The sequence below is a fragment of the Tauraco erythrolophus genome, chromosome 1 (assembly GCF_009769465.1).
Source record: "Tauraco erythrolophus isolate bTauEry1 chromosome 1, bTauEry1.pri, whole genome shotgun sequence".
NCBI lineage: Eukaryota > Metazoa > Chordata > Aves > Musophagiformes > Musophagidae > Tauraco > Tauraco erythrolophus.
In genome coordinates this window covers 46222040-46238266 of record NC_141465.1, presented here as the reverse complement: position 1 = coordinate 46238266, position 16227 = coordinate 46222040, and the positions used below count along the sequence as shown (strand labels likewise).

At 38.5% G+C, this 16227-nt stretch overlaps 1 protein-coding gene across 1 annotated transcript; it reads left to right on the top strand.

Moving 5' to 3' along the window:
- Positions 1 to 64: 64 nt before the first annotated feature.
- On the top strand, positions 65 to 14573 carry EIF2S3 (eukaryotic translation initiation factor 2 subunit gamma). Its single transcript, XM_086618715.1, has 12 exons — positions 65 to 169; positions 2169 to 2232; positions 2729 to 2856; positions 2962 to 3083; positions 4515 to 4609; positions 5849 to 6007; positions 7293 to 7427; positions 8372 to 8466; positions 9387 to 9531; positions 9973 to 10142; positions 11665 to 11837; positions 14136 to 14573. The coding sequence occupies exons 1-12, from the start codon at positions 101 to 103 to the stop codon at positions 14197 to 14199; spliced, it is 1419 nt and encodes a 472-aa protein (XP_086474841.1). The 5' UTR covers positions 65 to 100; the 3' UTR covers positions 14200 to 14573.
- Positions 14574 to 16227: the final 1654 nt, after the last annotated feature.

Genomic DNA, 16227 nt, shown 5'->3' with positions numbered 1-16227 from the left:
CGGCCGGGGGGTGCTGGGCCGCCAGCCGGCGGTGGTGCCGCCGAGCGGAGCCGGGGGTCAGGCGGCCGCGCGAGCCTCCTCCCTTCCTCTTCGGGCCAAGATGGCGGGGGACGAGGCGGGAGTGACTCTGGGGCAGCCGCACCTCAGCCGGCAGGACCTCGCCGCCTTGGTGAGAGCCGCCCGCGGGGCGCCCAGGGGACGGGAACAGGAACGGGGGCGGGTGGCCGCGGGCGAGGGCGCCGAGGAGCGGCGAACGCGGGCAGCGGGGCCGGGCGGGCGGCGCTCGGAGGCTGAGGGGATCCGTGCCTCCTCTCAGGCCCCGCCGCGGCCGGTGAGATCCGAGGGAGTGCGGAAGGCGGCGGTCCCTCGGGCGGCCGGATCCCAGCACGCTGGGGCCGAGGGAAGAGGTAGTTGGAAGTAGGCGCGGGCATGGCGGCGGCGCTGGGAGCAGGTTAGGCCGGACACAGCGGGTTTGGGTTGGCTGGATGAGGCGCTTCCCTTGCTGGTGGGGTGAGGCCCGGGCTCGGCGGGTTGGCGGCCCGGCTTTGCGAGCGAAGCCTGCGTGCGACAGTGGTGGAGTCGTGCAGTTTTCTTCCTCTTAGGGCTGTCCTGCTTGGTGGTGTTGAAGGCTTCTCTCTCTCCGAAGCAGAATCATAAATTGGCGTTCTGTTTCCCCAGCGGGCTAGGTGGATTGTCTGCCAGCCTTCTCGAGACGTTCTCTCGACTACCCAGAAAACCAGTTGTAGTAGTCTCTTTCTGTGCTAGTCTTGCTTACTAAATGTCTCATCTGGGCTGTGTCACTTCTCACATGTATGTGCAGACAAAACCAGTCGAAAGTCCTGTTGCTGCCTGCCCTCAGCGAACTAGAAGGACGTATTTGTCCTTATAGTAATAAAAAATGTTTGGTATTCTTGGGTTTGAGCACAAGGAGTCTTTTTGTGTTATAGCTAAGCGTCCTAATATTCATCGGTGAAGCATGCTAGTAATTTTTAGAAGTTTCTTTACTTCCTTTCCTTCTTTGACCGTTGCATTTGGCAGTCAGAGCACAGATAGGCCTAGTTGGGAGGTCAGAAGACATTACCTTTAAGGCCTATTTTGTACTTTTTCAGTTGGCCCTTAAATGTTTGCAATTGACTGGAGCTTATAGCTGACATTAGCCTTATACCAGTCGGGGGGGAGGGGGAAGGCGGAATCGCATGCGTGCATGATTATGTGCACCAGGAACAATTCTCTTGATGACAGGATTTGCATCATGCTTACGTGCTTGTCACCCTACTAGATGGTGCCATCTGCAGGTCGTGTTCCCGTTGTTGCCTTCAGTGTGTGTAATAATTTTAATTTAAATGTACAAGAAATATAAATTGATTTGCCTGTGTTAGGTGGACAAAACTTGTTTTGTATTGAATGCAAGCATTTTAGTCATGTAATACTTGAGAATAAAATGAGTAAGCTTACGTTTTTACACAGACATGTTTATTTAATATGCACAGACCTGTGTGTAGCAATGTAAACAATACATGACTTAAAGTCAATTAATGCCTGTAACAGCCTATTTAGGACAGCAGAATTTTTGTCTAGTTCCTAAAGTAGAAATAACAGTATTTGAGGAAGAAGTAGCCATTTAAATAAAACCAAATTAAATCCATGATGCTAATGAAATCTCTGGACCTACTGACTCCAAACTGTTAGTTGTAATTATATATTGACTGTAATGGAACCTTATACCAATTAAACAACTGTTTATTGACAAACCTTTATTTTTAAAATGTAGGTGTACTTCTCCATGCAGCCCATGGAAAGTTAATTTGAATTTGCCCATCGTGTAATTTAAGTTTGGGGGTAGATAAGGGTTTTGTGTGTGCTAGAGTTTCTGTTGATTTTTTTCGTTGTCTTATTTACTTCCATCTTTCTTTAACACCTTGCAGCCCATGCTAATTTACAGTCAGTGTTTTGATTTGCAACCTATACTTATTTACAGTCAGGTTTTTGTTCACTTTTTGTCCCATTTCACATACTTAAAAGACTGGAACGCATATCTAGAATTATGTCAATGAGCTTGGTTGGATTTTGCTGAATCGAACTACTGACTTATTTTAAAGAAAATACATATAGTACTCTCTACACGTTTAGATACGAGATGAATAAATTCTAAAATCTCCCTCATACAGGATGTTACCAAGTTGACGCCTCTTTCACCAGAAGTCATCAGCAGACAAGCAACAATTAATATAGGTAAAAACAAATTTCTAAAAAAGCGGTGGAGCATTCACATGACTCTTTCTAGTACTCATGCAGTAGCATATGGTATTATGTGACAACATTTTAAAGAAATTCTTACTGAAACAGACAGCAATATAGATACAGTGTTTTATTATACATTTTATCAAGATGCAGGACGAGATTTGCCAAGCCCTTTTAACTTGAAAAGCAACAATTTTACTTCAAGAACACTGTTGAATGAAGGGGGGAATGGTTGCTAAAGCAAAGTTTATTTTACCTTAACTTTAAGCATTGGAATGAGTTTCATGAAAATGCGAAGACCTGTCCATTGGGAGCTCAATTTAGGATCTTTTTTAAACAGAAATGATTAGGAAACCCATACATGCTTCTGATGGGAGCTCTGGACTTAAGGGCTACAGAGAGTTTGGGGTGATTATGTGTGGATCATAATGGAATATTGCACGAAAGTAAATAATGGTTTATTGACAAACATTTGCTTATAAAACAGGTACAATTGGTCATGTAGCCCATGGAAAGTCGACAGTAGTCAAAGCTATATCTGGAGTTCATACTGTCAGATTTAAAAATGAACTGGAAAGAAATATCACAATCAAGCTGGGTTACGCTAATGCAAAGGTGAGTCATTACTATAAATCTAGCAAATATGTTGCTAATATATTTCAGTGTGGATGTAATTAACTGTTGATGAATTAACCTTTTTCTCATTTCTAAAAATTACAGATTTACAAACTGGATGACCCAAGCTGTTCCCGGCCAGAGTGTTACCGATCCTGTGGAAGTAGCACCCCGGATGAGTTCCCTACAGACATTCCTGGCACCAAAGGGAACTTTAAACTAGTCAGGTAACTGCTGTAAAACGAATGGTATAAATCGTGTTTGCTTTATGTGAACTTCCTTTTACAGAACTGAAAACAGTCGGGATTGAACTGCAAGCTGACTGAATTGTTATGGCAGACTGCGTGTTCTTAGATGCTGGACACCCCTGATCGAAGGTGTCATCTGAACTGCCTTGTTTTTATTAGTCATGATGCGTGGCCCATGGTAGAGCACAGCAATGTCTTCTGTCATTGGGTATTTGCAGGACTCTGAAGTGAAATGAGATTTTTTTCTGCTATTAGTATAAGTACATTTTAAAGCCTCTCGTTATAATGAGAACTAATGTGGGCTGTACAAATGCATCTTTAAAATTCCTTTCTGAAGGGTGACCTTTTTTAAACTTTCTCTTCCTAGAGGCAGAAAAGTTTTCAAAGTTCATAAAAATGGATCTTTGAAAACCTGATGCCTGAAATGAGATCAGGCTTCTAAGTGGAGGCCAGGTGTCCTTTGTTTACTTAATTTCTAGGAAAGCATAGTGTGGCCATTATGCAAGCACAGTAGCCACAACAGTTGTTACGTGGGTCTTCGCAATGATCGCTCAAACCAGCGTAGTCACAAGGACCGTTGTATGACCAGATGCCTAGTTCATGCTTATGTGCATCATGCACATACTGCTGTAATCACGTATTTCCTTCCTTTCCTCAGATTCCTGGTAGAGTGCTTGTTCTAACGGTAACTTCTGTTGGAGCGTGACAGTTGTGCAGCCATTGTTAGACTATTGGTTAAAAGCTTTGGATTCTTTTGTCTTGCTGTTTATTTGCTTATAGTAGATTTTTAACATTGTCAGCGAAGCAGCAAATTAGTCACTTGCTTTTTGGTGGCATGCTACCAGGAAACAAGTTTTCTTGACTAAGTAGGTTCAGGCAGGAATGCAGTGAATCAACTATTACGGTCTGCGCAATAAAATCTTAAGGTTGGAACCCAGAGCTATAACGTCGTCTCTGTAGATAAATCTGTGAAGTCAAACGCAATTACAATAGTGTAATTAAAAATGCAGAGTTTTCTGAAATTGGAGAATGGACGATATCTTTCAAGAGAGAAATCTTGTGGTTTGTTGGTTTTGGTTTGGTATTTTTTCAAAGTTTTATTCTAGTGCATTTAAATATAGTCTAACATAAGTAAATTTGTGAAATACTAAAGCAGTTACCTACTATGGATGCATGGTATCGAATCTTAAAACTGAGAAAAAACTGTTCAGTAGCTTTTCAGTAGTCTGTGTTCTTATGAAAATATTTTTAAGATATTAATTCTCAGCATCTGTCTTGAAATGTTTATTTCATCTATCTGTTTTAAGAATGCTTTTAACCTTTGTGTCTGCTTAGCCATTCACGTAAATCAGTCAGAGAAATTGTTGATAATTGGCTTTTGATCTTCTTTTCAACCTTCTTCTACAACAGGCATGTCTCTTTTGTGGATTGTCCTGGCCATGATATTTTGATGGCTACGATGTTGAACGGTGCAGCAGTAATGGATGCAGCTTTACTGTTGATAGGTAATGATTGCTACACAAAAGCAGAGCTCTATTTTTTTTAATATCACGAAGCAACTTTATGTCAGTTTTAAAATTTATTGAGGTGGGTGAGCGATTAAAACAAGTGAACGCTTTTGAGATGTTTAAGAAAATTAAGTGATGCTACAATGAAAACGTACCCTAACAAGGTAGGTTTGTTTAAACATAGCTATGCATGCACATTAGTCTAGTAGTTGGCTCAATTGATAGAAAATGAGTTGGCTAAGATGAAACCTTGTAGTGGCATAGTACTGTAAAAATTTATATCATTTTATGGAAATACATTAGCTACAGGTGTATTTTGAGCTTCTCTGAACCTTCAGTTTGCTTCAAATATGTAGCCTTAGCCATGCAGGAGAGTACACAAACATCAAAACAAACTGAAAACTCAGATGAATATGGACAAAATCAAGGTACAGGAGATTTATCTCGATTCATAGAATTTTTGTTCTGATTTGCAAACAACTGGAAGTGAGTAAAACTCATTTTTATGTGTCTGTAAAACAATGTAGTGCTCTACAGTGATAGCGATTACATTACCTGGATAGGGCATGTCAACAAACAAGAATTACAACTTTGGATATCGTAGTTTAAATCACCTGAGACAGCTGATAAGATGTCTTTCCTCCTGCCTGTTTAGATCTAGAAAGTGTGATAGACCAAGCTTCAAGATTAAACATCATAATGGCACATCAGGCCAAAGTTGGCTTCTTAGATGGCTGAAATCCAAACCATGCTGATAACTGCCCTATTCACATGCTTCACGTATTTATTGTGTGTTGTATGGTTTGGGGATTTTGGCATTTTTATGGCTTTGGTGATAAGAAAACACTAAAGAATTTTAAGATATTTCTTGGAAGGTGAATTGTCCGTTAAGCTTCAGTCAGCACTGAGATGTCTAGAGGCCTAGAGGGTGGAATAAATCAAGTAGATGCAAGTTAGCTGGCAGTATCTTTGGAAATTTTAAATGTTTCTATTGGGAGCAAGTATAGTGAGGGACTCTGGCAACCTGTCATTGGTCATACATTGTGTGGATGGTAAAGCCAGCACTTCTGGAGAAAGGCAGGTGCTTATTGACTTGGATGCTTCACAGGTAGTTTACTGAGAGCTGACTGTGTTTTTTTTTTTTTAATAAAGATGCAATGGAAAGTAGATGTCCTGATGGTAGGAGTTTTGTCTATCTTTATAGTTTCTATATTGCAGTCACTTTTCTTCTTTCAGCTGGTAATGAGTCATGCCCTCAACCCCAGACCTCAGAGCATCTAGCTGCTATAGAAATCATGAAACTGAAACACATTTTGATTCTACAGAATAAGATTGATTTGGTGAAGGAGAGCCAGGCTAAAGAACAGTATGAACAGATTCTTGCATTTGTACAAGGTAAGTTTTTAATAGCAGAAATCCAGTTAATGATGGAAATTCTTCTGTGTTGGGACACGGACATAGTGGTTTTCTGTGTGTTTATAGAAAACCTTCCTCTGTACGTAGTCTGTTAATCTGAAAAATAGACCATTGGAGTTGTGCTTCTTACCTGTGTCAGATTGCTTATGTACAATAACTTTATGGATGTGGGTCAGAGCTTGATGTAAAACTAACAGCAATAGCTCTTGTCTAGTAGCTTTCACTGAATTTGTGGCTTCTTCTTGATATTGTCTCTTCTTGGATTGTTTCTTTGCTAGAGATTGCACTGTGATTTTACTGCAGCACAGGAGAAAATTGACCAGCACTTGTTAGGGGCGCCTTATAGGTATAAATGCATTAGTTACTTTTATCTAATCCCAAAAGATTCGTCTTTCATCTCTCTCTGTAAGTCTGGTTCAGGCGGTGTTACCCTATGCTGTTCATAAAGTTCTGCTCAACTTTAGTCTAGTGTTTGAATTTCATGTTTCCCAGGATCTTCCACTATTTTCCCTGCTTATCTGCTTTAGTTGGGATATGTGAAAAGCTGCAGAGCTACATTGTCACTATCAAAAGTAGCCAGTGGATCTTTTTATTTTTTTTTTAGTTCAGAATTGTTGCCGTGCTTAAGCTGTTCCTAACAGCTATGTCAGAGTGGCTTGATGTGTGAATTGGAGTTTGTGAGAACTGGAGTTATCACAAGAAACATAGATATAATTAAAACTAATAATATCTGACAGGCCTTGATAACTAAAAGCATCCTTCTGTAAAACTAGGATTTTTCTAAAATATGTGTTTCTATTGCAAAACTTTGAAAGCATTGATCATTAAATTGATAGAAATTTCAGTTTGTCAGAATGAAATCTGACTGTAAAATTAATACTGATGTATCAAATGCTGAGACACCCGATCTCTCTGAGGAAATGAAGAATATTTCTGATCACAATGTAGGAAGTGAATTGTCTTTTAGAGCAGAAGATTACCGTGCACAATGTTCAAACAATGTTCAAAGAGCAACTGTAAAGCTCTTCAGTACACAATGATCCAGAGGCAGCACGAGGGTTGTTTCGGAATGCCTCGAAAAGTAGGTCTGGCTGGTTTGAGCTGAGATGTTGAACGAGAAGGGTAAATGCTCTGATACTGCTTTGGGAAATACACGTAAAATGTGCCTTGAAATTCATTAGTGTGTTTAACAATGACAGAGCACTTGGTCATGTTGCTGCAGATACTGTGTTAAGGCTTGATGTTGAACCTGGTTTTGTTTTAGGTACAGTTGCGGAAGGAGCTCCAATAATTCCAATCTCAGCACAGTTGAAGTACAACATTGAGGTAGTTTGCGAGTATATAGTGAAGAAGATCCCAGTCCCTTTGCGAGACTTCACATCCGAACCAAGGCTTATTGGTATGTAAAGGCTTAGGTCTGGGCTTTTGTGCTGAACCAGCTGCTGCGTGTGTCTGCACGTACAATAGCATATTGCTGAATGGTCTAAAACAGAGGTAGGTTTAAAAGGAGCATTTAGGGCACTTTTGTTTTAAAACTTGCATGTCTTCTGACAGCTGTATTGTTTGTTCGTAGTTAATTGCTATAGTTAAATCTATTTGAGGTAATTGCTGGTTTTTGTATATATTCTATGTGTATGACCACTAAAATGCAATAAAGATGATAAATTTAGCTATATCTTAAAAACATTCATTTAGTTGCTATGAATCTAGGTTAGATTTAACAAAGTACTGACAAACTGCTGAATTTTAAAATTAAATAATTTCCATGAAAATCTTACAGGTAGCCTTGTTAGATTTTCTGTTAGTCTATGATAGTCTCCTATGTCCTGGATATAATGGTCAAAGTCTTAGTTTTTGTCCAGCGTATTGTGAAATTCAGTTGCACTATAATGAATCTACTTGTTTCCTCCTTTTTTCCTACATAAAACATGGGAGACCTACAAAACATGTTTGGAATGCGTAAACTGACTACATTAAGACAAGGTTCCAGTATTCACAATTGGTGTTGCGAATATTGAGGAGGTTTTGTAATATGGTTGATCATTGCTTTATTTTTCAGCTACTGGTCTTTAACTTAATTGCTGCTGTGCAGAAACAGTTTTAAAAAACATTTATGTGTATGAGCAGCTTAAATGGTTTTGAGAACAAAATCAACTATTTACTTAAAAATTCAGAATATTAATCATATTTTAGTGTTCTTCCTGAATTACGTTTTTGTAATATTTATAAATGTGTGTATACCTGCATAAGAATAGGGAAGCAGTCAAAGTTGCTAAAGACAGACACTGATTCTTTAAAAACCTAGTCTTAAATATAAACCTGGTTATGGTCTCTTCTTTTCAGTAATTAGATCTTTTGATGTCAACAAGCCTGGCTGTGAAGTTGATGACCTTAAGGGAGGTGTAGCTGGTGGCAGTATTCTAAAGGGTGTTTTAAAGGTAACCTTTTCCCTCTCTTGTCTAGAGGTTTGTGATGATAAAAATGACTAGAGCTTTTGCATGCTTAGTACAAAATGAATCTATGTAATTGTTTGGTTTTTTTTTTTTGTAAACTAGAATATGGTCAGATGGCACTTATGCTTTCTGTATGTGCGTCTTTTTTTGCTTTCCTGTTTTAAAATACCAGAATAAGAAACCCTAATTTTTATTTTTTAAATATATTTTCATTACTATAGTCTTAACTTTTGCTAATCATAATACTGATTTCATTGCTTACAAAATTTGAGAGTGCTAATTTTTTTCCTGTTATACCACTTTTACTTGCTGAATTACTGGAGAGAAGAGGGGAGCAAAAGAACTTTAAAAGTACCTCAGAAGCGTGTCCCACTTTTCCATTTAAGTATTCTTTATATTTTGATTTTTTATTTTGCTTGTGGGATACTGTCAATAGATGGAAACTTTAGAAGTTGCTCAGCTAGACTGGAAAGCAAACGACATCTTTGAACATTTATACAACTTGTATTTTCTTTTTCTTGCGGTTTATTGATGCTGATCAGTAACAATGATCAACTCAGTTTTTCTCAGTGCTGTAACATATCTAAATGAAACGTTGTTTTAAAAAACTAAACTAAAATTTAAATGTTGGAATTATTGCTGATAAAGATTTTTGCTACAGTAGTTTTACAAATTGTATTGAAAGGAAAAGCAATTGTTACATTGGCTATAAGATACAGAGCTTTCAGTATGGTTTAATTGCAGTAAATAGTGCAACAGAAATCCTAGAAGTTCTGCAGTAGCCCAGAACTAAGGACTTATATGAATAGTAGATCTTGGGATAAGTAGGTCTTATCTGTGACTAGTGGTTAGCTTTATGTTTCTGTAGTCCAACCAGGTAATCACTTTTTCACTTTTGTAATTAGGTGGGTCAAGAAATTGAGGTCCGGCCTGGTATTGTGTCCAAGGACAGTGAAGGAAAACTCATGTGCAAGCCAATATTTTCCAAAATTGTGTCACTCTTTGCTGAACACAATGATCTACAATATGCTGCTCCAGGGGGTCTTATAGGTAAGAATGTTCTCTTAGGAAAAGATTTATTTATTTCTTCATGCTTATTGAAAGCACTTTGTTTCATGCAACAATTAATTCCAGAGTAGTAAACAAAAAAGCTATGAGCAATTTCAAATAATTCATATATAGAGAGAGGGAGAAAACAACATGAGTGTGGAAATTACATATTTAATAAATAAATAATTTTCCTGAGTGTCACTGGCCAATGCAGATCAACTTGCACTGTGAATTGTACTGACGTTAACAGGAGGAGCATATTTCTTCATCTGTTCAGACAGAGCTCACAGTCTTGCTGACATTCTGCAAGTGCTGTCCAGGTAACAGGGAATTCCCAGTACACTCTGTTTGTTGTTTTTAGATCTCCTTCAAATGTTTTAATGCATAAATGTGACAGCTACCTTTCAGTTACTCCTTGTGACTTTCCTTGTTGTGCTGTAGGTGTTGGAACTAAGATTGATCCAACTTTGTGTCGGGCTGACCGAATGGTGGGCCAGGTTCTTGGTGCGGTTGGAGCACTGCCGGAAATATTTACAGAGCTAGAAATTTCCTATTTCTTGCTGAGACGACTACTAGGTGTGCGCACTGAAGGAGACAAGAAAGCCGCAAAGGTCTGTACCCCTTTTTGGTTTTCCTGATTTCTCTTCTTGTGCTAAATTTTATTAGTGTATACATTTTTTTTGATCTTACGTAGTAATTTCTTCTCCTTGTTCGTATATGCTTGTCACTAAATTTATCTGCTTGTTTAATATGTAGAAGAATGTTTTTCAGAGGAGTAGTAATTCATGTCAGAATAGTTTAAAGTAGCATAAAATATTTGTGTGTCCTGAAGTCAGGTATTCTTCTAAACATACTGGTAGTTGTTTTCCTTTGCTATCAGCCTATTCATTTGTGCAATAATTAGTTTTATATGTGTACTGATCTACTTCCTACTTAACTGCTTTTTGTAGATTCTCTATCTGAAGAATTTTTAAAAACTAAGTATTTTTGAAACACTGTGGTTGAAAAGAAACTGAACTTGATGCACGGCACAATCTCATGTTCTGTGGTCCGTTTTACACAAAACTAAAAGATCATAGTTTTCCCTGTTAGCATTGAAATCTTTAAACTGCTTCATGCAACCATAAGTGAAGTGCTTCAGCCCTCTCTTTATCCTAGGAAACGAATTCTTTTTTGAGAAATCATTTTAATGTATGAAGGCATAAGGGAAAAGAGAATATCCAGATTATTTAGAAGAATAGTATAGCATTTGTTGTGGTTTAGCCCAGCCAGCAACTAAATGCCACGCAGCCACTTGCTCACCCTCCCTCACCCCCAGGGAATGGGAAAGAGAATTAAAGGGGAAGAGGGAGGGAGACTTGTGTGTTAAGAACAATTAATAATAATATAAAATTAAAAGTAATAATGCTAAAATAATATTATTATATGAAAAAATATATAATAATATGTACAAACAAGTGATGCACAGTATAATTGCTCACCACTCGGTGACCAACACCTTTCCCATCCCAGCAAATGGTTCCGAGACAGGTAAGTCCCAACACTGCAATCCTGGACGGGTGAGAGGCCCAAAAAGAAAACAAGAGAGAAGTAGAACTCTGAGAGTCTGAGAGAGCCTTTGGAAGAAAATTCCCAGAAGAACAAGACCTCTTCTTTTTGGTCCACCCTCATCTATATACTGGGCATGACATTGCATGATATGGAATACTCCATTGGCCAATTTGGCCCTCGATCTTAAATACAAATTCAAATCACAAGGGGAGTTGTGGACCTTTTGTCTCGGCTGTGCTCCCCCCTAGCCTGTTGTGGTCCTGTACTCTGGCAAAACGCAGGAAGCTGAAAGATCCTTGATGTCTCAGTGCCAACTATAAACATCAGTGCGCTATCAACATTCTTCTCATACTGAATTCCAGACTAAATCCAAAACACTGAGCTCTTCTAGCTGCTAAAAAGAAAAACTAACTCTGTCCCAGCCGAAACAGGGCCAACATTCTGGTTTGTAGCAGTATCGGAGACTGTTTACGCTTTTAATACAGTATGTGCAGCTAGGTAACAGAAGATACTATTGTCTGTGGTATTTTTTTTTTAAATACTAAAGTTTGTTTCATATGAGTTTTGTATGTCTGTCTTTAGGTGCAAAAATTATCGAAGAATGAAGTTTTAATGGTAAACATAGGATCCTTATCTACCGGAGGGAGAGTCAGTGCAGTAAAGGCTGATTTGGGGAAGATTGTGCTAACTAACCCAGTATGCACAGAAGTGGGAGAAAAAATTGCCCTGAGTCGAAGAGTTGAGAAACACTGGCGGTAAGTTGGTGCTAAATTGGTAGAGTACCTTGTTACGTTGTTAACGAAAAAATACATGGATCTGATCTTGCTCTAGACTAGGTTAAGTGTATGTCTGTTTCTAAAATTCCTCTGAATTCTCCTAAGACATTTACATAATTATTGTGGGATGCTTCATTGTATTTCTAGCCTCTTTTGAAAGAATCATTATAGTGGGCAGAGATGTATTACTTAACAGGCAAGGAAACATCCGAGATTCATGGTTTGTTGCCAAAACAGCCGTGCTGTAATTGAGCTAACAGTAGGCTGTGTCGGTAGCGTGGTTTGAAATTCTAGTAATGCTGAGCCAAAGCCTGTCTTTGTGCACACCTGAGTCAGTGATGTTCAACCCACTGAGCTGTGTGTGATTTCTAGGGCAACCTTGAAGTAATAGCAGGAGAATGGAGGAGGGGCATTCTAAGGTTGGAGTATTTTATGTACTATGAGTAGAGAGGAAAGAAAAAAGTACCAACTGGATCGGCCCATTCAGAGGACCAGTATAAAATGGCTGACTGCACAAAAGCATCTGGAGGCTGAAAATGATGAGCAGAATTGGTTGATGATTCGTTTTAAGCTTGGTGCCCTACTTCTCTTTAGATGATTGAGCTTACTGTACCTATTACATGGTCCATAAGACTACGTGAGTATCAGAAGAACATAAGGGTATTTACATCCGTTGACTCTGCACAGCTGTTACAGTATGAGGGGGAAGTATAAGGGAACATAGCCACTGATACAAGAAGTCCCTACTGTATGAAAACGAACCAAGCTTTAAATATCCATGGATGTGTGTTTCTTTTTCAGATCAACAGGAAAACATAGATGAGAATTCAGTGCTTGCTGTCTCAGAGCTAGTTGACAAATTGCGGAAGAGATTATTCCCTGAAAAAAAAGGAAAATATAACATCTCTTGAACGGAGTGCGGGGCGGAGGGGGCGAAGACTAGGACCCAAATTAGGTCTGGGAAAGCAGAAGGAAGAGGAGAAACTATTTATATTAGAAAGGATGCTTCTTTTTTTGAGCTATAGACTGACAGACTGTGTAAATTTTAATGAGTTTTGCTGCTTCTGTGGATTACTTCTCACTTGAAAAACGTGACCAAATTTTGCCAAAAAGCCCACTTGTCTCTGGTTTCTGGGATGGGCAAGTAGTGGCAGCCTGCTCTAAAGATCCTATTAGTAAAAAGTTGCCTGCTATGCTGTATTGAAAGGGCAAAGGGACAACATAAGGAAACTGAAAGTTGAGGAAAGGGAAAGAAGGCAAACTGGGAAGAGCAGCATAATAAAATCCAATTGGAGTAAAGATAATGTACAGTTGATACTGCGAAGAGGAATTTCTAGCCTGAGGCAATGGAGTACTGAAAAGATGGAAGAAAGTGCGAAAGCAAGAGATGAACAGGAGGTATAAAGTAGAAAGTAAATATATAGAAGCATATATAGAATATATAGAAGCATATAGAGAGAGGTTAAACAGCAAATGGCCAAGCAAACACGATACGCTAGTGATTCCAAGAAACAGTGAATTCAAAGGTGGACTAGTTATAACCTGTGGATATGGTCCTAAAAAGCAGGAAATGCTGGACTAATAGACTTCAGTTTCTTTTATAGTGTCCGGAGACAGGCCCTACTGCTTAGCAAATTAAATTGAGATGCACAAGTGGTTTCTGTGTATCTCCATGCTGGAAATTGGAAATGTTTTGAAGACAATTGTGTTAATAACATGGACTGCCTGCTGATTGTGGAAATGAACATAATCTTAATTTCTTTTTACAAGCGTATTTTTCTGAGGCAACAGTGGCCTCCTAAAAGGAGCCTTAACGTTACTGAATGTAAATAGTAGAACTTACCTGAGAGTTGAGTTACCATTCATAGGTTACGTGTTCATTGAGAGTTACAGCTCTGTTTATAATCTCCCTGTCATCTTGTCTGAATTTTCATTTCTGTTTGAAAGTAACGCAGCACTGCAGGCACAAGTGAAAGAGATGAAACTGTGAATAGATGTACAGTCCACTAGTACAACATAAGTTACAAAATTTTCAGATTTTTATTTTACTGTTTAAAGATGTATCCTTAACTGATTGCAAACATACAAATGTTCTCTGTCCCTCACCCTTTTTTATTACGTGCTTCCACTAACCAGTTTGAGATCTTGTAGGATATTTTGGTGGGAGAGAGGTGGAGGAAATTCAAAAATGTGATAACCGAAGGCATAAGAATGTTGATTTATCCTGGATGTTTCTAACTAATTTAAAAGTAATATAAGCTGTTTTTCTTTTTGCAGTTTAATTGGTTGGGGTCAAATCAGAAGAGGAGTGACAATCAAGCCAACTGTTGATGATGACTGAAGAACAAGAGAGTGCTTCATTTTTAAAGATGAAGTGCCTGTTTCTATTTCGGAGAGGGTATATTTTCACAGTGGAATTGGAAGCTGTGCAAACATTATCTTTGAGTTGTATGGCTGTCCTTGTACGTTTTATTGAATTTTACCCTCTTACTAAAATACTAGACACTATCACCATTAAAAGTGTAAAAGAATTGGCGTAGAAGTGGGTTTAATTATCCACATTTTAGTAGAAATTAATTGTACATGTCCCATGGCATGTCTAATTTATGTTATTTTGTGTTTCAGACATATCTGGTTAATATCAGTCAGGCCAGCCCCAGTGTAACACAAACCGTAGATCTGGTATCGAAATAAAATATTGCTTATTTTTGTTAATTCATACAATTTTTATGAGTAACAAGACTGCAGTGATTGTTCAACCAGTACAAGAATTAAAAGCAAAAAATCTCCAACTCCCCTCGAAGACTAGTACCCTTTCTGCACAGCAGTTTGTCTTTAGACAGCTATTTTTCTTCCTTAGTTTGTGTGGTTCTGACTTCAGGATTCTAGCTGTATTACACTTCGTAATTAGGATGGGAATGTTGACTGACTGAAATGTGTCACTTCCAGTATTGCAATGAGTTTTGGTTAAACCCCCAAGGAAAAAGTACAAGTAAATTTGATCTGAACTGGCAGTACTGGTTTTGACCTTTTTTTAGAATGGATTTATGAAAAGAATGTGATTAATTTGAAACATAGCTGTTTGTTCATCATGGAACTCTGCGTGGTGACCTGGGAGCTCTTCATACAGTAGGAGTAAACCGCTTATTTCAAAGTTACAGTGAGCTAATATTAGCTATGATCTTGAACTATAAAATATCTGGAAAATGCTGTAGAAGGGAATGATTTGGGGTGGGGGGGTGGTGTGGAATTCAGAGTAAGGTTGAAGAAAAAAAAGTATAAACCCACTTTTGCTTAGCTAGCCTGAATCACATTCCTTAGGAGGAAACATAATATAATAAACTTATTGTAGGGTGCTAATACTTTCATCCATTTAGGTTTAACTTCTTCATTTGTACTAATGTACATAGTTCTAGGTATTTTATATTTATACTAGACTACTTAGCAAGGCATGTAACTTTCCGTGTTTTTATACAAAGTACTGTGTTCATTTTCAAAGCCTGGTTACAGTTGTATTTAATATCTTCAAGGGCATTCTGAAGGTAAATACCTTTTCACCCATCAAACTGGACTTTGATGGAGCAGCTTGAGTTTCGTTCCTGATTTTGCACTGTATTTTGTGTTACCTTATTCCGTCTACATTCCTGTACTCAGTTTCTCCATTTGTAAAATACTTCTACCTCACATGGTGTCGAGAGTAAACACATTAATTTTTGTATAGTGCTTCTCCTTTTTAAAAGAGAGTCAGCTATAGGTCTTCCTTGTTCTCCTAGTACTTGACCAGTGTACAGTCTTAAATGTGTCTGTTTCAAAGTCTGAATCTTCTGTGCTTTGGAAGCTCATTTCTGTGAATTCTTGAGTTCTTGGAACTTTAGTAAACTTATGTCTCAACTAGTTTGGGAGCATGAGGGTGAGCACAAAAGAAAAAGTAAGCTACCACAAGAGTGGTAGGATGACCACCACCACCAGGGTGGAATCTAGTCCAAAGGGTTCTTTGTAAATGCACTGAATGTATGGGTCTAATGATACAGAAATGCTTCTGAGAAATTGATTAAGCACCTGTAGGCATTTTTAGGCATCCAGATATTTTGGAGATTGGGCCTTAATCTCTTGATCTGCAATTTGAAAAATAAAAGTGCCATAATCTTTCCGAAACACTTCATGTACGCCTTCACTTGGATAGGTAATAAATGCAAAGTACTAGTATCCTCCTAGTGCTAGGATTAGTAGCCAGCCTTACGTCCTTCCAGCTAAATAGCCATAGGCCATTATTTAATCTAAGTCTAAAACATGATTTGATACTGCTGTATTTGTTAGGTAGGTGTATGTTACCAGTAACATGAAGAAATGCTTTATGAAAGTGTCTTGT